The sequence below is a fragment of the Marmota monax genome, unplaced genomic scaffold (assembly GCF_021218885.2).
Source record: "Marmota monax isolate L192 unplaced genomic scaffold, Marmota_monax_Labrador192_F-V1.1 WCK01_AAM20220418_F8-fsc00111, whole genome shotgun sequence".
Taxonomy (NCBI): domain Eukaryota; kingdom Metazoa; phylum Chordata; class Mammalia; order Rodentia; family Sciuridae; genus Marmota; species Marmota monax.
In genome coordinates, this window is record NW_026695067.1 from 2,008,977 (window position 1) to 2,030,903 (window position 21,927).

The 21,927-nt window shown below is 47.0% G+C and overlaps 2 protein-coding genes across 12 annotated transcripts in view; one reads left to right on the forward strand and one right to left on the reverse strand.

Moving 5' to 3' along the window:
• Nucleotides 1-7,489: 7,489 nt before the first annotated feature.
• Isl2 (ISL LIM homeobox 2) lies at nt 7,490-12,918 on the forward strand. 2 transcript variants are annotated; one of them, XM_046428126.2, is made up of 6 exons: nt 7,490-7,609; nt 8,427-8,616; nt 8,901-9,163; nt 10,885-11,168; nt 11,746-11,913; nt 12,294-12,918. In XM_046428126.2, exons 1-6 carry the CDS (start codon nt 7,552-7,554, stop codon nt 12,408-12,410), a joined length of 1,080 nt encoding a protein of 359 aa, XP_046284082.1. In that variant the 5' UTR covers nt 7,490-7,551; the 3' UTR covers nt 12,411-12,918. The 2 variants fall into 2 exon arrangements, with proteins under 2 accessions (XP_046284082.1, XP_046284083.1); XM_046428127.2 differs by lacking the exon at nt 7,490-7,609 and having other exon boundaries at nt 8,236-8,616; nt 8,901-9,211; nt 10,897-11,168.
• A 5,976-nt stretch (nt 12,919-18,894) lies between these two features.
• Nucleotides 18,895-21,927, reverse strand: part of Scaper (S-phase cyclin A associated protein in the ER) — a 460,757-nt gene continuing 457,724 nt past the window's right edge. For all 10 annotated transcript variants that reach the window (XM_046428027.2, XM_046428024.2, XM_046428026.2 and 7 more), the window contains 2 exons: nt 21,739-21,790; nt 18,895-19,398 (listed from right to left, as the gene is read on the reverse strand). In XM_046428027.2, the coding sequence (XP_046283983.1) occupies nt 19,295-19,398; nt 21,739-21,790 (156 nt within the window). In that variant the 3' untranslated portion in view covers nt 18,895-19,294. The remainder of the gene's footprint in view (nt 19,399-21,738; nt 21,791-21,927) is intronic.

Genomic DNA, 21,927 nt, shown 5'->3' on the forward strand with positions numbered 1-21,927 from the left:
GTTAATTACTAGGAAGTCAAAAGCCTATTTTTGCCATTTCAATCTGCTACCTTAAATCTATCAGGTCTGCTTTGCTGTCAAACTATTTTCATTATTAGAACTTCACAATTAATTTGAATATCTCAAGGGGAAAATCACCTTTCATTTCTCTTCTTTTATAAACATCCCTTACTATTTTCACACATTTTTTCTTTCACCTTATCTTTGGAATTATTTTGTAAAATTCCATTGGCAATTTAATTATATTTGTGCTACACTGATTTATACTTATAGATTTGTGCTTTTATAGGTTATTTGGGGGAGAAGCAACCCCACCCTTCTAAAGAATGTGGCACGATTGTGTATTTGCTTTCCTTTATGTAGCTTTAGTCAAGATTGTTTTCTTCATGAAGACTTACACCTTTCTTGTTGAATTGATAACAGAATTTTAAATATTTTTATTTGGAATATACTAATTCTAGTTTATTTTTTATAATTGTGCTAAGCTATAGGAAATATATTTACTTTTTATACACTTATGCAACCATAAGTGGGCCAAGTTTGGAAAATATCCATGACAAGTTTTTTCCTAGAGAACCAGTCTTAAATTAAAAAAAAAAAAATTTGTAGTTGTAGATGGGCAGAATGGCTTTATCTTATTTATTTTTATGTGGTGCTAAGGATGGAACCCAGTGCCTCACACATACTAGGCAAGTTCTCTGCCACTGAAATACAGCCCCAGCTCCCCAGCCCTTTTCCATATTTTATTTTGAGACAGGGTCTCACTAAGTTGCTTAGGTCCTTGCTTTTGCTGAGGTTAGCTTTAAATTCGAAATCTTCCTGCCTCAGCCTCCCCAAGCCACTGAGATTACAGGCATGCATCACTATGTCCGGCTAAGTTCTTAAATATTTATCAGTATTCACTGGTTTGTGCCTTTGCTCATTAGTCTAACTCAATTGGGAACCCCAAATTCCTTGGTTGTTCCCAAGGAATTCCTTGGGAATTCCTTGATTGGTTCCAGAATGGGCAGAAGTAAGCTAATTTGAGCCAAGGGAACAGAAAAGGGGTTTTTGATGAGGAGGGGGTTCTGCAAAGATACCAGCTTCTCTCACAGACAACGAGACATATGCACCTAAATATTTTGGTAGTCATTTTGCAAGCACAAATAAGAACAGTCCTTAGAATGAAGCTGAGACTGTGGACGGTAAAGCAGAGGAACTAAGAATTGATGACATGGTTGTCTCCCCAACTCCAGGGCTGTTCCTAGCTCTGTGCTTGTTTGAGCAAGCTCATTTTCTGCTTATGCCAGTTTTAGCTGGGCTTTCTTTTACCCCAAAGCACTCATCTGACATGTGCAGACTGAATGAGATGCACGCAGTCCCGGCCAGTGCCCAGCACAAAGTGGTTGCAACAAACATAACAGCACTTTCCTTTTCCCTCCCTGCTGACCAGGACATTTGTACATTCTGCCCTTGGCTACCAACCCTCTCCCTCTACACTTGCAAGCCACATCTGATGCTTTTTCAACCTTAAAGGCACAGATCAAATCCCACCTCCCTCAAGAAGCCTGTCTAGTGTGAGGAGGTCTCCCCCATACCCAACTGTCTGAGCCTCACCATTCATTGCCTGTACTGAGTCTAGGTCTCCTTCCCATTCTTCACACACCGCTTGGCCTCGCCTACCCAGCCTCCAGCAACCCTTTGACTCTCGTGATGTTCAGTGGGTATTTGGTGATGAACCTCCCGGCCATCAATCTCTTCCCCTTCTTGCACTTTACAAGATGTGGGTGCCGACATTTAGCAGAATGAAATTCCTACAACAACCAGAGGAACATTATTACTTTGTTCTGAAGGTCTTTACAAGTGTAAGGCATGTCCAAAGCAGCCATAAATAATTTATACTGTCCATAACTCAAGCTGATCAAAATAGACCTCATCGCAGTGATGTGGCAAAATCTGGTACAAGCTGCTTTTCTGCTGCCTCCAAACCGATTACACATTCAGAGCAGATGACAATCTGACTGGATTCTCTCCTGCAGAGGACTAATGCCCCATCCCCAATCACATTAATCACAATCTGCCCATGATCAGACCTGGGATAATCCCATCGGACAGGAGGTGACAACCTAGATTCTATTATCTCATGTTATTATCTATTTTTGGAATTTACTGGTAAATCAAACCTCCACAAGATGTTTTTCAGTGAAAGAGAATCCATCGGCGTAGTTCTTTTGAAAAATTGCTGCTTCAGCTAGTGCCAAACATTATGAAATTTACATCTCCTGTTTTGTTACAAGATAATGAATAAGCAAATGGGACAAGAATCTATGGTCCTTGTTATGAAAAAAAAACCCACACATATTTAATTTCTTACAAATATATGTTGGAAAGAATAGAAGACATCTTTTAAAACCTTTAAAAGGACAATAACTTTATTACGAGATAGTCTCATGTTGAAGATGATATGATCAATCAATCTTCATTTATTTTAGCATCATATGGGCAAGCATCCATGGTGGGCAAAGAGACTCAAACAAGCCCCCAAAGTCTGCAAAACCTAAATCCATATACATTTATGCAGGATGAAGGAGCTTAAAACAATATTCCGTTTTCCTGCTGGGGAAATTAATTGAAAAATAAGCATCATTAGCACCAAGTCAGACTGAGCTCTGACAGTGTACAGTTCCTCTAGTTTGGATGTAGATACTGTTAAAGGGACAAACAGGGCCCTAACACTAACCCTGGCTCATTTGGCAAGATGCTGGCCTCTCTGCACAATCACCGTCCAATCCTGGTTTAGTGCATCCATTCCTTTTGGATCTCAATCTCTCCCTTCTTTCTTCCCTCTACTTCCTTCTCATTTTACCCAGTACCTGGATCTTGGCAAGGGGAGAGGTGCTTCTAGAAGAAAACAGAACACTAAAAGGCAGGCAGGCCTAGAGGCAGCAGGCTGGCTAAAAAGAGCCAAAAAACTCCAGAGCCCTGGGCAAGCAGAGCTGGCTGTGTTCCCCCTTCTGGAAAGAGGGGGGAAATGCAACTTTCCCCAAAGCCAACAGGCACTGCTCCTCCCCACAGCCCACTCCTCTCCCAGGATCTAGGACTGGGGAGGCAGTTCCTGCAGCTACCTTCAGGGTGTAATTTGGGAGGAAACAAAGACTCTCGTGTATTTTTTTTAAGGGTTCATTTGTTTCTTCTTTCTGTAAGACTCCATGTGGTACTTTTATCTGCCTCTCACATCGTCCCCTCACCACTGACTTGCCCAAGGACAAGAGCACTAGGGCTTATGGGCTTGTTCGTTTTAATATAGAATAACCTGGGCAACCTTGGCCTGTGTCTGTCCACTATGAAAAAAACAACAGACAAAATCATGTCCATTTGGACAGATGCAAGGACCACCAGTTCATAACTCATCTCGTGAACTGATGTGGGGTGTGGGTTTGGGTTTCCATCCTCTTACTAATTGTATTGGTATGAGTTATTGGTTTATTGACTTAGGAGCTGCTAAGATTTAGAATCTTCCTCAATACTTCTTTACAGAAATGTAACCTGTGCAGTCACATGGGCCCTGTGCTTTAGAAGGACTCCCTTATTGGTTTAACATTGTCATTGCTGTATTGGGGCTGAAAGAATCTCCAAAGTCTCTCTCAGTTTCCTGGTTCCAGAATTCTAGAAGGAAATAAGAAGAAGGAAAAGGGCAGGGGAAAGGGTGGGAAGATTGACTGAGCAAACAGATAAAATAATAAAAGTTGGTATGTTTTGGGTCATCTGTCCTGTTTTGGAAATTTCCTTCCAGCCCCTGATGCCCTGGCTGAGAACTTTCCTGTCTTCTTTTCCCCTATAGGTCTTGTTTTGAGGCTAGGAGCTGCCATTAGTGGCCTGTGAATGACCACCTGCTTTCCACCACGCCCCCCACCCTCACCTGCTGGGATCTTTGTACACTAAATCTTCTTTGGGGGGAATTGTGAACAGTTTATTTTTTCTTTTTAGTTGTGTTTATTTATTTATTTTTATGTGGTGCTGAACATCAAACCCAGTGTCTCACACATGCTAGGCAAGTGCTCAACTATTGAGCCACACCCCCAGCCCTTGTGAACAGTTTTAGGCAGTAGTGGTGGAGTGAGGGAGGTTGGGGAAGAAAGAATCCAGGGAGGCTTCTCTGTGCTCCTGAAACCTTTCTAGGAGGAGGGTCATAGCTGGTGTTAGTTTTGGAGCTTGTGCAGTGATCCCAATAAGGGATAGGGTACTCTGAAGCTAGGAGGCAAAGAACCAGAGCAGGGCCAGATTGAAGGTGCCCTGTGGCCGTGCATGGCAGGTATGCTTTTCTCCTACCCTAGTGCTAGACTTCTGGGGGTGGTTGTGACCCAGGAGACCCACATGGAGGAACCATGCAACTGGTTTTACAGCCATAGAGAAGTGAAGGTGTGAGTGATAAAGCCACACCCAATGAGTCATTAGTGGCCCAGTGATAAAAAAAAAAAAAAAAAAACCAAGGAACCAGCACGTGGTACACACCTGTAATCCCAGCAGCTCAGGAAGCTGAGGCAGGAAGATTGTGAGTTCAAAGCCAGCCTCAGCAACTTAGTGAGGCCCTAAGAAACTCAGGGAGACCCTGTCTCTAAATAAAATATTATAAAGGTGGGGGCTGGGGATGTGGCTCAGTGGTTAAGTGCCCCTGGGTTCAATCCCCAGTACCAAAAAAAAAAAAAAAAAAGAAAGAAAGAAAGAAAGAAAAAGAAGGGGCATCCAGACAGACCTAAGTTCACTGCCAGCTCTGACTTTGCCCTGTGGCTGTGGCCCTGTAACTTTCCCTCTAGCCTCAGTTCCCCCTGGAACAAATGGTTTTAACACAACCTACCTGGTGACACTGCTGGAAAGCCTAAGCAGTTAACAACAGAGGCTTTGCACTGGTGGGTGCAGAACAAATATTGTCCTTCACTTGGCTTCCTGGCATGGAAGAGGCCACCTTCTGCCAAAGGCTCCTTCTGGGTGGAGTCTCAGAGGACTGGGTTTCCTGGTCACGAAAGGGATGTTTCTCTGGGCAAGAGAGGGTTAAAGGTTGAGTCTAGGATTTTGCTTGGAGCTGCCCCCTCCTGGCCACTGGCACCCCTGATTGATTTAGTTGCTCCTGGCAGGGTGAGCAAGACCTCTGGTGGGAGCCTGACCTGGGCCAGGGGCCCCCAGGGGGAAGCCACCTGATGGGGTGTACTTTCTTTTTCTACACCCAACACACACTATAGAGACTATGCCCACATACACAGACATTACCTATGAATCAAACTCATACTCAGAGCACACACGCATCCCCCATACTCATAGCAAGCACACATCAAATACACAAAGAAGTCTTCAGCTGACACACAGTCCACTCACTTATAAAGACTTCTCCAACAAGCCCAGAACTACACAGGCACCATGCACTGGAAAGAGGATCCCAACACACACACACACACACACACACACACCACAACACACACACACACACACACACACACACACACACCACAGCCATAATGATAACCATTAGAGTGAAAGTGTTTCAAGCCCTTACTATGTGCCAGGTAGTATTCCAAGGCTTTTCCAGTAGTTAAATTTTTTACACAGGAGACATTGCTACTCTTATACCCCATATTGTAGATGAGGAAACTGAGGGCAGGAGAATTAAAATGAGATGCCTGACATTACACAAGTGGCCTGGGGCAGCTCCCTGTGCAGAGATACTCTCTCTTCTCTTTCCCCATTTATTTGTGGAATGCAAATGTAGCATTCTCTTTACCCCTGACGCACTCTGCACACATTCATCGCACTCTGCACACATTCATCGTGAACGCTGTTCAGGGATCTACTGGCCAGAGATGCAAGAAACTGTTGACAGAGCCTTTGGTAGGCAGTGACAAAGAAACAGACCAGTAGGACTAAGACGTTCCAATGGTGGAAGCCGTGGTCACAAACCTGCCCGGGAGATCCAAGAACGTTCACGGTGAGGTGGAGCTTCACTGAGTGGTGGTCCTAGGGAGCCCTCAGGGCCTAGCCCGGCTTTCTACAAAGCCTCTCCCTGCGCTCTGGGCTGCACCCATTTCCGGGGAGCAGCCGGGATCTTAAACCCACCAGCCTCTGGTTCTTAATAGATTGGCAGCCGCGCTTGACTCGGTTTTTGGGCTGACACACCCGCGGAGATCAGGACTTGGGTCTGGGATTCCCGTGGACACTCTATCTCTAGGTGCTCACCCGCGCCCCACCCAGGCACGTGCAGGTTCTCGATATGCCTTTTAATGGGAAAACAACAGACACCATGGTCGGACAAATGTTATTTATAATTCATGAACCGGTTTATGAACCCTTTCAAACAAAACCTACAGAGATTTTTTTTTTTTTTTAATATGCTTGGATTCTTCTTAGAATTCAGGGATTTTCTAAGGACTGATAAACCACTGTGTAGATAGTAAATTACTCCGCAAGCAATATTTTTTCCTCTGCTTATTGATGTTGCAGTTGGTTTATGAAAAATCAGAGTTTGCAAAAATCACGTATTCTGGAAGTAGGACACACATTGGACCCCAGCCGTTTTCCTAGAAGGAGCTATGCAATTTGAGTGGGGAAGGAATAGGGGAGGTTTGATGTCAAATTGAAAACAAACAAACAAAAAGCAAAAAGACAAGAAAAAAGAAGAAGAAAGAAAGCCAGGAGAAAAAGAATGAGAAGAAATAGGAGAAGCCACGAACGATGCAAGGATCAAATTAGGACCCGTCCCCAGAGTCTTTGGATTCTTCATCTAGCGCTACCCACCTCCAACTTGTTTTTCTACAGTCAACTCGAGTGGTGAAGTCTCAAAAGAGTTGACACAAGTGGTCATTCCCTAACCTCTCTCTCTAGTTTGGATCCTGAGAACAAAAGCACACGAGAAAAGAAAGGTGACCAATTGGACGATGATGTTCACCTCCCAACGATTCCCCTTTTCCCCAGGTCACTCGTCTCTACAGGGGATTTTTCTTCTTCTTCTTTTTTAATTTATAAAAGAAAGAAGCTTCTAAAGGAGAGTCGGACCCATCTATCACCAGGTATCCATCACCTTGCTGGGGCCGATTGGGGAAACCGCCCAGCAAGCCCAAGAGGAAGCTCAGAGCTGCAGCGACCGCAGAGCCAACTTGGCGCTGACACAGGGTCCAGCTGGGATTGCCGGACCGGGGGCGGGAGACAAGATCCCTGTAGATTTGAGGGGAGGGGGCTGCACTCCATTGTTCACTAGGAGCCAATCAGGTTTGGCCTCTTCTTCCCAGCCAATCTCCCTTCACCCCCTCCTTCTACCCTAACCCACCCCGCCCATCAACCCCCCGGTCCCCATCACCTCCCCCTCATCCCTAGCGATTCTGGGGAAGCTTGGTGACGCCACAGGTCCCGCCCTCAGCTCCGGCCCGGGGCGAGTGCGTGCTGACGTCATGCTGCGTGCGGGCCGGTGCGGAGTCGTTCCTTCAACTCCGCGGGGCAGGAGGAGTTAGTTAGCAAAGAACCGAGGCTGGGCGCACGACCCTCATCCTTCTGCCCCTGGTCGCACACTTTGCGCACATCTCTTTCTGCATGGTGGATATTATTTTTCATTATCCTTTTCTGGGTGCTATGGGGGATCATTCCAAGAGTAAGTCTTTCTCTCTGTGTGGGTGTGTATGAGTGTGCTTAATATGCAATATTTCTAATGCAGAAGAATGTTTAGTGGATTCTACAAGTGGCTTCTATTTGACAGGGTGCTTGAGAGGGAAAAAATAAAACGAGTGCATTTCTCCTATAGGACTGCTCATCCTTTGAAATCTGTTGTTTTGCTTTATAATTAAATACTGTTTCTCGAGCCAGATAGGCTGACCTCAGGGTGTGAATTCTGCTTCTGTTTTGCGCTAAGGCAATCCGATTTGATTTAGGGATGTGGGGTTTTTGTTTGTTTGTTTCCTTGTCTTTGGGTCTCTCAAAGCTGGAAAGATTTATCTCGCTTGATCTGAGATATTTAAATTAAGACATGTCAGAAGAATGAGCAGGGACTCCACTGAAAGCTGATGTGTCTCTGTTGGGATAGGAGGGAGTCGCAGTGAGTGGGAATGTGCTGGCGGAAATGCCGGGACATCACCGTTCAGTACTGATGTCGCGTCTCTGGTGCTGAACTATGTATTCACTCTCGTCTCACCCCAGAGCTTAGTTACAAGATATACTGATTCAACGACCGTGTTCAATGAATGTGATAGCGAAAGTATTTGGAGAGGGAGACGAAAAGCCTTCACAAAATCAGAATATTTTGTTTTTTCGTTTCCAATTTTCTGGACCATTAGAAAGCTCATCTTTTCCTTGCGCTCACAATTCTTGAAAGAGTGAAAGAACGAGCGGATTGGGTTGGGGCTGGAGTGGCCGAGGACGGCCGGGGTCCGGGCAGCCAGGCCTGACGCGGGCCCTGCGCCCTTCCCCGGCAGAGAAGCCTGGGACCGCCATGTGCGTGGGCTGCGGGAGTCAGATCCACGACCAGTTTATTCTTCGGGTGTCGCCCGACCTCGAGTGGCATGCCGCCTGCCTCAAGTGCGCTGAGTGCAGCCAGTACCTAGATGAGACGTGCACGTGCTTCGTGAGAGACGGGAAGACCTACTGCAAGCGGGACTACGTAAGGTGAGGCTGGAGGGAGTTCGGGATTCCGGTACCGCCTGCTAGGGCCGGGCCCAGGCCTGGGATGGCAACCCGCCCTCCTGCTCCCACCAGGCCCGGGAGACGGCTATCCCAACCCCGGTGCGTCGGCGCAACTCCGGGCCCAGGACCCCTGCGGGCAAGTTCCCCGCAGCCCCCAGTGAGTCACAGAGCATCTGGGGCGAGAGTCTCCCGGACCCCATAGCAGCGTGGGAGGTGAGGCCGGCTGCAGGCTCCACGCTGACGCAGCTGGTGCCTTGGGCCCCCAGGCTGTTCGGCATCAAGTGCGCCAAGTGCCAGGTGGGCTTCAGCAGCAGCGACCTGGTGATGCGGGCGCGGGACAGCGTGTACCACATAGAGTGCTTCCGCTGCTCCGTGTGCAGCCGGCAGCTGCTGCCTGGAGATGAGTTCTCGCTGAGGGAGCACGAACTGCTCTGCCGCGCAGATCACGGCCTCCTGCTGGAGCGCGCCGCTGCCGGCAGCCCGCGCAGCCCCGGTCCTCTCCCCGGAGCCCGCGGCCTGCATCTGCCAGGTAAGCCGTGCGCTCGGGCTGCGCCTCCCGCCTGCGTCGGTGTCAGTGGTGTGTGTGTGTCAGAGGTGTGTGTGTGTGTGTGTGTGTGTGTGTGTGTAGGGTGCTATGCTCCTGACCTGAAGTGGTCAGTTCCGTGAGGTTCCATCTGCTGTGTCGGTTTTTCCGTATGAATGCGGAACTGTGTGCTGAGAGCCAGGCTGTGTGTTCGTCTGTGTCAGGCAGACATTGCATGTATGAATTTGGGGAATTGTGAATTGTGTTCTCCGTGACTGGGAATATGTGGGACACACTGCTAGGAGAAGCAGAAAGTGAATGCCAACAGGGGATTTTAAATGGTGCCTGTCGGAGGGACTTGTATTTGGAATTTCTTCCAGGAATATGTGTTATTGTCAGAAAGGAAAGATAGGTTTGCCTGGGGGGTGTATATGTAAGTAATACAGCTCCCAACTGGGAGCTGGGAAGGCACTCAGCCAGTCAGGAGCCCACCGAAGGCCAACCATCCAACAAAGAGGTTTCTGTAATTTGTATTTTGAGGCCCAATTTGATGCACAACTTAGTCAAGTGCTTCTTGGGGAGAGAGTATAAGGGCACAGCAGATTCCCTGTATCAAAGAAAGCCCTCACTAGGATATTCTGTGTCCTAATCAGGAGCTGCCTAGAAACGGGATATTAATGTAACCATAGGCAGGCCAAGAAAGTGAGAAAGCTTGGGACCCCAGCCTCAGGTAGTCCGTGGCATTATAGCACTGATATTTAGATCAAGCTGAGCCTCTGGGTGCTGTGTGGCTTTGCAACATTCCTCCCCTCCCTGGATCTCTATTTCCTCCCTATAGAAAGAGGAAATTGGGCTGGATGGGTTATTTGTAAATATTTATCTGGACCTAGAAATGCCTAGGGGAACATTAATCAATACAGCATGTATCCCTGAGTGTATAGACCAGGTTTGGATAGGACTGTGGTACAAAATGAAGCAGATATTGAGTGCAACCCTGTCTGGGATCTGGAAGGGGCTCCCCTTTGTTTGTGGCGGGCTGTCTGCTGCAGGCTGCAGGAATCGGGCTATTTCCCAGGAATTGGGAGAACCGGAGGCTAATTCGAGAGTGCCAGCGTTTTCCGCCCGCTGGGCCAGGGCAGTCTGGAGCCTTGGGAGAAGGGTCCTAGGGCTCAAAGGCCCCAAGGCAGGCAGGAAGGAACTGTGTAGGGCCCTAGAGGCCGGTACTTGCCCCAGGCCTGGTTTTTGAGACGCATGGCGTAGGCCTGTCGGAATCGGCTCTGAACGAGGAGGAAGGGCCCTCAGAGGCCCCCAGGAGTGGGAGATCATCCCTGGGTCCCAAAGTCGCGCCTCACCCGGGTACGCTAGTTTCCCTTCTCCCGCCAGAGTCCCGGGCGCGCCTCCGGTCTCTTCCTCTGAAACTCCGACTTCTTTCGGAGGACTCTGCCAGTCCCTAAGGGGCCCTAGCGGCTCTCCTAGGGTCGGGTGAGTGGAGGAGGCATAACCTGGATAGTCACTATGGTCCCCAGCCCCGGGAGATCGCAGCAGGGCAACTCCACCTGGGAGCAAGGAAAAAGGGGGAAACGCAAAGTTCCTTTGAGAGAGGAACAATAAACGAAATAAAAGGGAAACGAAATCGGGCCCTGGAGGGCTCTGCCGCCCGGAGGGTAGTCTTTGTGCGAGTAGGTGGCTGCCCTTCGTTCACCTCTCGCCCCACCCTGTCCTCGCAGACCCTGGGTCAGGCCGACAGCCCTCGCTGCGTCCACACGTGCACAAGCAGACGGAGAAGACGACCCGAGTGCGGACTGTGCTCAACGAGAAGCAGCTGCACACTCTGAGGACGTGCTACGCCGCCAACCCGCGGCCAGATGCGCTCATGAAGGAACAACTTGTGGAGATGACCGGCCTGAGCCCGCGGGTCATCCGCGTATGGTTCCAGAACAAGCGGTGCAAGGACAAGAAGAAATCCATTCTTATGAAGCAGCTGCAACAACAGCAGCACAATGACAAGACGGTGAGGGGCTGCGCCGCCAGAGGAATGGGTCGGGTGGGGCCTCGGTTCCCACCACAGTATCTGTGCCCTTTTATGGGCGGGCTCTGGGGAGATCAAAGGGGAACCGGACTCTCCAATAGCAGGTATTTGTACCATCAGAGCAAGACTTGCTTTGGGGTTTAAGGCTTCCTAATTATTTTGTCTAAGGTGGGGTGGTCTTATCCCAGTAGCAGCCCAGAGTTTGGGGTCCTAGGTACAGTGAGGAACCCTGGTGTCAAGGGTGTGTGCATCGCCTGGAATTTGGTCTGGCGTGTTGTGTCTTTCAGCATGGCTCGGTTTGAACACATCTTCTGCATACCTAGGGAGGGATGGTAGCACTGGCTTCTTCCCTTGCTAGGTGGCTGGCTCCCAGCACTGACTGGTTGAAAATTTCGGGCCTCTGGTTATTTCCAGTGGAAAGTAGGGCTCTTCCGCTTTCAGTAGGGTGTGCGCTTCTCCCCAAACCAGTGCAGGCCTAAAATCCTGAAGCTCCGTTTCCAAAGGTGGCGTAAAAGGCGAGCCTTAGCTTGAGCGCCCAGTGTCTTTTGCTTGTCTGCAGAGCCTGCAGGGACTTACCGGGACGCCCCTGGTGGCGGGCAGCCCCATTCGCCACGAGAGCGCGGTGCAGGGCAGCGCAGTTGAGGTGCAGACCTACCAGCCTCCATGGAAAGCACTCAGCGAGTTCGCACTTCAGAGTGACCTGGACCAACCAGCCTTCCAGCAGCTGGTGAGGCTCTGCGCTACCGCCCCGACCTCAGGACTCTCGGGGTGGGAATTTAGCCTTTTAGCTGCAGAGGGAAGGGGGCTACCAATGGGACGAGGGGCTGGCAATGGGGAGAGTGCAGCGGGTCTTGCAGTCTCACCTAGCCCACAACACGCTCTCGCCCAGGACTCCTTGGATTTAAGCGTACACAGGACAGATGGCAGCACCCCGCATCCCTGTCCTGGTCCCTCTGCGTGCTGCAGGGGACCTGCTTTTCCCTCCGCCGGGCTTGCTCTCAGCTGGCGGCCATCCCCTAGGGGCATTCCGTGACACAGAGAGTAAGGCTCCGAGGGCCAGCTCCGGTGTGGTTCACCTGCTTCTTCCTGATGTCTCCACCACCCCAGGTCTCCTTCTCCGAGTCCGGTTCCCTAGGCAACTCCTCTGGCAGCGACGTGACCTCCCTGTCCTCGCAGCTCCCGGACACCCCCAACAGTATGGTGCCGAGTCCCGTGGAGACGTGAGGGGGGACCCCTCCCTGCCAGCCCGTGGACCTCGCATGCTCCCTGCATGAGAATCACCCATGCTCAGGCCATTCCAGCTCCGAAAATTCTCTCGCCTTTGTAATTATTATTATTTAAAGAGAGAAGACCGAGAAAAAACGGTCAGGACAGCCAAAAGCGCCAGGACGCAACCTGCTTTCACCAAGACTGGAGACCCCTGCTCCGAGGACTTTTATTTTTTTCCAAACCGGAATATGGGATTTACTAGGGTTAGCTCTGCCCTCTCCTCTCCCGCGCTCCACTCCACCACCCACATAACCACCTCGGCGTGGAGAACATGCAGGGCTCTTCCCGGGCCGGGCAGGCTCCTGCCCCAAATCTGCCCAAGTGCTGCCCAGCGGCTTCGCCTGGGGTTTTGCGGGGAAGAGGACAGGGATAACCCAAAGGAACAGACACTCAATCCCCAAAGCGCATGATTGCTGGGAAAAAGTAGAAACAAGACTTTCCTTTAAAATGTTTAAATTATCAGTCGACGGAGGACAGAGTTGTGTGAGCCTTTGCCGAACAAACAAACGTAAGTTATTGTTATTTATTGTAAGAACATCCAGTTCATAGTGGGACGAATATTTTGATCTTAATAAAAAATAATCCAATGCCTAGACGCTCCTGTGTGCTGTTGGCGCAGCGGAAGGCTGGACCAATGCAGGTTCTAGGGTTCGTCTGCGTTCCACACCCGGCTCCAGGGCTCACTCCCTGGCTTCGCACGTCGCTGGCCAACGAGCTCCCGCTCCCAGCGGGCCGGGCCTGGCGGGGATTGGACGTCACGCGGGGGCGGGGCCGTGCGTCTGGAGCTGCGTGCGAGCACCGAGGCCCTTCCGGAAGCCGGCGTGCGCTCGCTGACTGCCGCCTCTGGGGGCCTCGCGGAGGAGGTACGCGGGCACGTGAGGCCACCTTGTTTGGCCCCCTCTGCACGCCCCTGGCGGCTTCGCGACCTACTCCTTTCTAAGCAAGCTCAGGCTTTCGAGGGCTAGTCTCATTCCCTCTCAGCCACATCTCAATCCCGTGCCTCCCCAGCCCTAAAGCTGACTGCGCCTGGGCGCCCTCTGAGGCTGGGGCTTCGGGTTTTCGCTGCACTCTAGGCCTGCAGCAGTCGGGTCCTCTTGCCACTTATTTTCCCAGGGAAGGCTGGAAGCCCTGGACGCGTTGCCCAGCAGCTCTGGCCCTGCCGCCAAGCATCATCGAGGCCGGCCCATGGGCCCGGGGTGACCAGGGGGCCAGACCCCGGCCAGATCCGCCGGTCACGATGCCCGGTCCTCCGTGCTGTCCCAAAGTGGATGCGCGACGTGATCAATCTCGCTGCATTTATTAATTCCCCAGTCTAGACAGAGGAGAGGGCCGGGTGGCGGCTCCTTATCTGCATTTGGCATCACCTGCAAGCGATACACTGAAGGAGCCACAACAAGCCCCCTCTAGGATGGCTGCTGCCCGGGAAAATAAGTCCACCCAGAACCAGTCTGGCGTGTCCTTGGTTTATTTTCTTTCCAGATCCGAAATGGAGGGGGTAGGAGATGGCCCGGGTGGGAGGGGGCTGGGAATGGCCCCTGGATATGCCTTGCCCAGGTCACTTGGTGTGACATTTCAAACCCTTGCGACTTGTTTTCTTGAAAACTGACTTTCGTGATCGCAGGAAATAACCTAGAGATACTGAATCTCCAGCAGGCCCCCGGGCAAGCACACACACAAAAAACGGTAGGCTCAGGTTTTACCCTTTACAAATATTTAACCCTTTGGCAGCCTAGGACAGTTCTTTCCGGAGACCAGCCCTCACTTGATGGACTCAGGCAGTTGCCAGACTACCTACCAGCCAGTATCTCTGGCGTTGAGTTTCCATTTCCTTGTCCATAGAGTTAAATGACGCACAGTGCCTCCTTCTTTGTACAGGGGTTGTTGTGAAAGAGGGCCACGCCCTAACTAAATGGTGGACAGTTGCCATCCTAGCTTAGGTAAAAGCTAGTAAGGAAAAATGTGCCTAAGGGGCAGCTGCAGTCGCTGGATAGAGAGGAATAGGTGCCTTGTGTTAGAGAACCTTAAATTTAAGTGTGCCTGGCCAGAGGCCACTGTGGGTTTTTCAGCAGAACTTTTGGCAGGATGCCTTCACACATACTCATCCACTCCCCACTCCCAGCCCAAATGGAGATGGAAGGCTTGCTGGCAATTATTGAAAGAAAATGGGAAGAGGTGGGAAAATTGAGCCACCTTTATATCTTATTTCCTGAAAGCCAAGGTGATGCTAGCACAAATATTAAAAAGAACATTCCCCTTCTTTGGGATTTAGGAAATAGTGCTGCAAACTTAGAGATAAGGGAAGAGATATGCAGGGTTAATGAGGAACAGCTTTACCTCTCAAGTGCCCAGAAACGGTTTTAATAATCAGGGTTAGGTTCTTTGAGGCTTCATTCCTTTAACTTAGACCATTCCATCCCATGCAGAAATACAGATTTCTTCTTTAACCTCCTGACTGGCTATTGGACCAGGGACTAAACTTCCAATAAATCTTACTTTTGAAAACTTTTGATTTATTGGGTTTTCTTTTTTTTTGTTGTTGTTGTTAAAAAGGAAACAACAGGTTATTGAATAAAGAATTTCATTAGTCATTGTTAATTAGCTCTGAATTTTGCTTTTGACAGGCTGCAGTATTTTAATGCTGTGAATTGAAATATCTACCTATTTAATTTCAATTATCTTTTCTCTCATCATCCATAGATCATAAACCTAATTCCTCTTTACAATACTTATATGAGCATTTTTTTCAAATATTGGGAAATTACCCAGTTAAAGTGGTTACTGCTTATTAAGATGCCTGTATCTCTCTATATTACTGTGTCAAACATCATAAACTTTTTCTCTTGTTACTAGCCACCCAAAGGGTGCATTGTTTTCTTTGCTGGTTTCCAGGAAAAGGGTTCATTCTATAGCCTTCTTACAACGGTTTCCTGGTGAGGTGTCAGAGATCTATGGTTGGTTAGTTACCTCAATAAATATCAGTTTTACTGGTTCCCAGATCATCTTTAAACATCCTCTGTAATACAGTAGGGATTTCCCAGTAAATTAAATTACCTGTAACAATTACAAGTGTTGTATTTTATGCTAACTGAACTTTTAACATGAGATACCCACTTGAGTAGTAAAAATTCAAGAAGAGACACCATAGATGGAAAATTGGAGTGAGTTATTTAACTAGATATATTTCAGAATAAGATTTTCTCAGAAGATTTATCTAATAATTTGAGTAGCTCTATGAAATTGAGGCAGAAAAGGGATTCCCAGAGATGGAAAAGTTTATGGCACACAATTTAATACATATTGAAAGACTGCATAATTCTGGGAAATTCAGTCCCTGTGGCAGTATTCCCAATGAACTTTAATATTTAATGTGTGTGGAACAGAAATCAGCCTTTCAGTTTTGAATATAGAATATTGTAAAGCTCGATTTTGTCAGAGCTGCAAAGATGGTTTAAATAAGGCATTGTTTAAGATTGGTCATTAGAAAATTTGAGATTCTGCCTCTGCTGCCTAGGGAAGGGTTTAAACTGCCACATATTTAGTAAGCCTGTTTTCCCATGTGAGTGTTCACCAAAAGACAGCAAGAAAATTAGTTGAATAGCATCATGCTAGAAAGAGAAAACAATGGATGAATAATTATTTGCAGAGAAGTAAATTCCCAATGGAGTTGTGATAAAAGCAGGAAATTCAGAGTTTATTAAGCTGATGGAGGGAAGATTAGAGGCTTTTAAATGTGGGTCTGATTGATGTAAAGGTAAACTTTGTTGAAAATACTGAGATGAAGTGCAATAATGAGGATTGTTTGACCAATTATAGAGTAGCACCTTGTTGATGGAGACTGTGCATAGAAGAAGATGCAGATAAATAGAGCTAGATTGAGTATAGTAATGGCAGCAGGAAAGGGCATAAGAAAATAACTCCATTGAGATCCAGATGTGGGGAGTGGGGAGCAGCTCAAATTATAAAGCACTTGGGGCCCCAGCATCAAAGTTTCCAGAGAGGCGGGAGTGCTTGGTGAGTGCAGCTTTGGGCCACAGGGAGAGTGGGTCAGGGAGTGAACAGAGAGAGGAGCAGGAAGGTTGACAGTTTCCTGGAAGCAGGATATTTGAGTGAAGGTGCGGTTTGAAGATTGGAGACCCCAGGGCTGGGTGGCGAGAGAGGAGACGCAGAAAGGGAAGGGAAAGAATAGGGAGAGTGAGGAGTGATTTCCCAGATTGAGACTTGAGACTTCCCAAGAGCATGGCAATGAGACTTGGAAGACATGACCCAGGTGTTTTTCCCAGCTGCTCTGGGGAAGGTAGAAGGTGTCTAGGGGAGGAGAAGGTGAGGACCTAGGTCAACGAGGGCCGGTTCGGGATTCGAGGTCACAGCTCTCACTACTGCCAGTAGCTGCAGGGCGGGAGAGGCTCCGGAACCAGGCAGGGAGCGGCAGCTCTAACATCCTGGTGTGTGTGTGTGTGTGTGTGTGTGTACGTGTGTGCCTGTTTGTGTGTGTGTGTGTGTGGGGGGGTGGGGTGGGGGTGGGAGGACAAGCCCTGCTGAGCTCCGGGAGAAGCGAGTGGCCGTCCAGAGCAGGAAATTCGGTTGGGCAACTGCGTTGAGCGTTCAAATGTTGCTGCTCCCCAGAGCCTCGGGCAGCTTTTTCCGATTTGACTCAAATTCTGGGCTCTAAAGCCCCAACAAAGTTGTTGCTTTTGCCTCAGTTGTACCCAGTTCGACCAACTTTCCAGGCTGGGTGGATCCAGCAGAGATCTTTCGCCTTGGCCCAGTGTTATTCGCCTGTGACCCCCGAGCCTCGGGAGATCCCGGAGGCAGTCCCTGTCCCAGGAGAAATCCTGTGGTGGCACCGGCAAATTGGAACAAGATGTGCCCGCATTCACCTGGGCGTCGCGCTCTTCCATCTCGGGACAGTTTAGAAGTCATAAACCCCGGGGGAGTTGGAGCTTAAATCCCGCTGGCTCGTCCCCGCGCACATTAAAGAAGGGAATTGGAGACCTCCTGAAACTCGGAGACGGGAGGCACCTAGGAGCCCTATTAGGGTCCCCGCTGGGTGGGGCCAGGGTTTCTCTCTCAAACCCTCGCCCCCTCCGGGACGAGGGGCAAGGAGAGCATTCAATTAAATGTTGAATTGTGAATTCTGGTATGGTTTCTGGGAGGTTAATCACAGTTGTCTCAATTATTTATGGCTTTTTGGCAAATTTCCCGCCAGATAAGAAGTATATTCTGTTGGGGAGCGTCTTGCAGGAAATCTTATAAATACTTGATGATTCATTTTCAGCTACAAGGATCCCGTGCCCACGCCCGAGAGCGCTGGGCCGGCGGGATTCGGAAACTCCTCTCCAGGTAGGGAAGCCGGCGGCGGCTGGGGGTCTGGGGAGAAGCCTTCGGCGACACCTGCCTCCGCCCCCTCTGCCGCGCTAGAGCTGGAGAATGCCGGGGTCTGGCCTCGGCCTCCGGGTGCTCGGCGCTCGGTCCTGCCGCGCGGCGAGAGGCGTTTCTGAGCGCCCCCCGACTGGCGGCGGCAGTCCTTGGACCCGCGCTCCGCGGCTGTGGCGCCACCCAAGTGGAGGGGCCTCTCGAGGGCCAGGATTTGGCACTGACGCCCCCGACCTGGAGTCGAAACTTGCAGACTAGGTCAAGGCCCTGAAAACGTGAGGGTCCTGCGGCAGCGGCGGAGCGCCCAGAGCACCGGCAGGACTTGCCTCCCCGCCCCCGTTTTTAAAAAATTGGACCTCTTTATTTTCTCTGGATTTATAAAGTAAAAACAGCGTATTCATAACTTGGCAGATCTCTGAGGGTCCACAAAGAAGTGTCTTGAATATTAAGTAGGTAAGCTTGCTTCTAAAAAAGGTAAAATTTATGTATTTTCAAGCCCGACTCCCCCGCCCCCCCAATAGTCTTGCGTTTAATCGTTTTTTTTTTTGGATCATTTTTTCTCAACGAGATCTTTTTTCTTGGTAATGTTTGATTCTTATCTGACAGAAATTATTGCTCACGTCACTCAACGAAGGCTTAGCACTGACCAGTGACTTTATGTGGAGAAACGAAGAGAACGCATAGGAAAAGGTCAGCACCTCCCAGGTCCAGCCGTGAGCGGGGCATAGTAGTATAAAACTTATTCAGTGCCATTGTGACCCTCTGTTTTACTCCTGCTTCGGTGTGGCTTCACTTCACAGTTACTTGAGAAAATACTCAAGGGTGATTGATGCTTTCAGGTCACTAAATTTTATTCAGAATAATTTCAGTTAAGCAATACTAACCGAGATCCTCGGTATTTTCTGCCACAAAAGCTTGGGCAGACCAGTTAATACAACGCTCCGAATTCACTTCAAATACACCCCAAACAATGCAAGTAGAATGTAAAAGTTGTAAACATCTTTGCTCTGAACCTTAAAAAGGAAAATTTAGAGCTGGTAAACTTTGATTAAATCTTTAAGATAACTTAGGAGCTGGAATTAACACTTTTATTTCAAATTTGTATTTTCTTAACTCAAAAAGTCAACACTGAAAACAGAATAAGTTATTTTATTACAAGAACAAAACTGACTTGCTAATTTTGTATCTAATTTTGCCCATATTACAAATGCAAATTATGTATTATCATAGGATGGAAGTTAAACACACTCCAAAATATTGTGTATAAATGAAATAAACTTGCAAAATTAGGAAGAATATTAAAGTATCTACAGTTATTATAAATAGTGCAAAGTATATACCATATCTACACTGTAGGGGGAGAGTATAAACACATGAGAAGGAGTTTTTTAAGGAACAGTTAGAACGTTTGTTTGAACAATTTAAAATATTAACAAGGTACTCAAACACAGAACCAAACAAAACATTTATTTTTTCTCTTTTTTCAAGAAAAACTGTCGAGCTTCTTCCCAGGCCTGCTGAGGAAATCTGTTAGACAGCTCAAGATAGTCTTGGGAACCAAGACATTTTCCTGATAGGGAGAGAAAAAGATTAAATTAAATTAAGATAAAATTAAAAGAGATTAAATTAAAAAGATTTCTTTGCAGTTTAAGAAATTAGACCTATTTTAATGAGTACAACACAGAAATCACTTCAAATAAACCATTATACATTTTATGTGAATAAAGTGACTGATCAATCTCTATACCCACCTATCTACAGTGTAAAATATATTTTAACTACAGTCCAGTTTGTGCTTCCAGAATATTGAGACATTAACCCATATGTAAAACACTATGGAAAAATTTGGTTTTGGACTCCAGAATTAAGAAAATAACTATGGAAAGTAAGTACATGAATGAAATAAAATTTCATATATTCTGTCTTTAAATTAGTCTTGAAAGGGCAAATCTGCATATAAATGGTTGATTTATTTTTTTATTTTTTATTTTGGTACTGGGAAGAGAACCCAGGGACTCATAATGCTAGGCAAGAGCTCACACCCCCAGCCCAAATGATAATATTTGTTTTAAAAAAACACATAAATTTAGTTTAATATAAGTTTAAAATTGTCCAAATTTGGAATTCAATTGCCTACCTAACAGAGAAGAGGGAATGGTTAAGAGCCTCACTGGCCAGCGATATAGGTAAAGCAAATAATCTCACAGCCAGGCAGTGGGCATTTGAAAGCTAAATGCTTTCTCGGCATTGAGAATGTGGAGCTCCCAGGAATTGCTTTTATACTCAGAGTTTTATCTGTGCAATGAACTCAAAATGTCTTTAAGCAAAAAGAGAACAGATGTTCTGTCCATGATACAAACTAGATAGGTGGAAGAAATTTTTTTTTAATCAAGTAAGCATAATATGAGCTGTCGTTAAGGTAGTGTTGACTCTTTCAGAAGAAAGCATAGACCAACTGCTTATTTGCTGTTCTGTGAGTCAAGTCTGCTGTAACTGGGGAAAGCATGAATAATCAGGGAAGATGGTCCTTTGGAAAAGAAAGAAGGCCAAGACTTCCATAGTTCTCAGCCCACTAAGCAGATGGAGGCAGCTCCTGGGGACTGCACTTTCCAGATATGCTACAAATGGTGATTCATCTTTTTTGGGCAGGCGAAAAAGTAAGAAAATAATATTTATATGTCTTACTGGCAAATAAATAAATAAATAAATAAAAATTCTGTACGATCAAAAATAGCTTTATTAGAGGACTTTTCTAAGTATTTTCATATATTCAAAAATTTAAAAATTGTTTCGTAAGAAATAGTAAGAAGTTATACAGATTTTTCCCAATAGCTTTAAAAAAAAAAAGGCTGTGACTGAGTCAGGGCAGAACTGAACTTGCACACTAATTCCGGCTTAGGCAAGTGGTACTGATTATAATGTTGACTTGCATTTCTGAAGAGCTGCATAGCTTTCTGTTTACTGAGTACCTGAGTCAACAACACATGGCATTTTTTCCTAATATTATAACAGCTTTAGTTATATTTTCTCCTATGTACATTACAATACCTGCCCACTGTAGATGACGTGTGTGTGTGTGTGTGTGTTTGTGTGTGTGTGTGTATGTGACAGAGCTCAAGGTTTCTCTAAGGGATTCTGAGTGGACACTTCAGAGGGTGCTATTGGGACGCAGACATCTGAATGAACACTTTAAATATTGTCAAACTAATGGAAGAATTGGTGAAAATCTTGACTAGGGTTCTTATTGACTGGAGATGCTACTGTGACAGCCAAAGACCAAATTGTATTTATCAATTACAGTCTGGGTGACGGAATATTTAAAAATAAAAAATGCAGTTTAAAATTCTAAAACTTTGACTCTGGTCACAGGAAACTCTCAGTGAGAACACAGGGGGAAAAAAGTGCATAAATCTTTGGCCCTTGAATACTGATAATTTAATGGCTTTTCTCCAGGGAAAACAATAGTTGTCCATTAAAAAGTCCAAGTACTTGAATTTAGGGGGGAAATATGGGCTCCTATCATTAATAACTTTATTCTTAACATGGGTAGAGAACCAAACCTATGTAATTCCAGCATTCATGTGAACAGTATAGGCCAATGTTAATGATATGATTATCTTCTGTATTACAAAGTGGCTCTTTAGTGATTATTTACCATTTAGTATATTTGCCTGAGGTGAGAACACAACGATGTTTTGTGCTTTTCTTTTACTTCCATAGATTTCTCTGCACATTATACTGCCCTTGGGTTTTATGACAAAATTGATTTCTTTACTCAGAGAAATATTTGGTATGTAAACCTCAAGTATTTAAGGTGAGGTACTAAATTAAAATTTTTTTTTAACAATTCCAGAAAACAGGGTGCAAACATGTTCTTTTGGCTAACACATGAAATTTAGTTTCAACGTACCTTTGGGCTGGTAAGACTGGTTATCTGTCTGACCTGGAGCCTGTGCAAAATCCTGTGTGAAAAGAGAAGTGTTTTTATACAAAAACCTTGAGTAGAGAGTTTCATTAAGGGAGGTTTAAATATACTTCTGATTCATGCAACCACTTTCACATGCATAATCTGGAACCCAAACATAAAGGCTAAAGAAAG

What these genes read in the sequence shown, in the direction of transcription:
- Isl2 (XM_046428126.2), top strand. Translation starts at nt 7,552, where the DNA reads ATGGTGGATATTATTTTTCATTATCCTTTTCTGGGTGCTATGGGGGAT. An exon ending in TATGGGGGATCATTCCAAGA is followed by an intron (nt 7,610 to 8,426) that starts GTAAGTCTTTCT and finishes CTTCCCCGGCAG; the next exon opens with AGAAGCCTGGGACCGCCATG. An exon ending in AACCAGCCTTCCAGCAGCTG is followed by an intron (nt 11,914 to 12,293) that starts GTGAGGCTCTGC and finishes CCACCACCCCAG; the next exon opens with GTCTCCTTCTCCGAGTCCGG.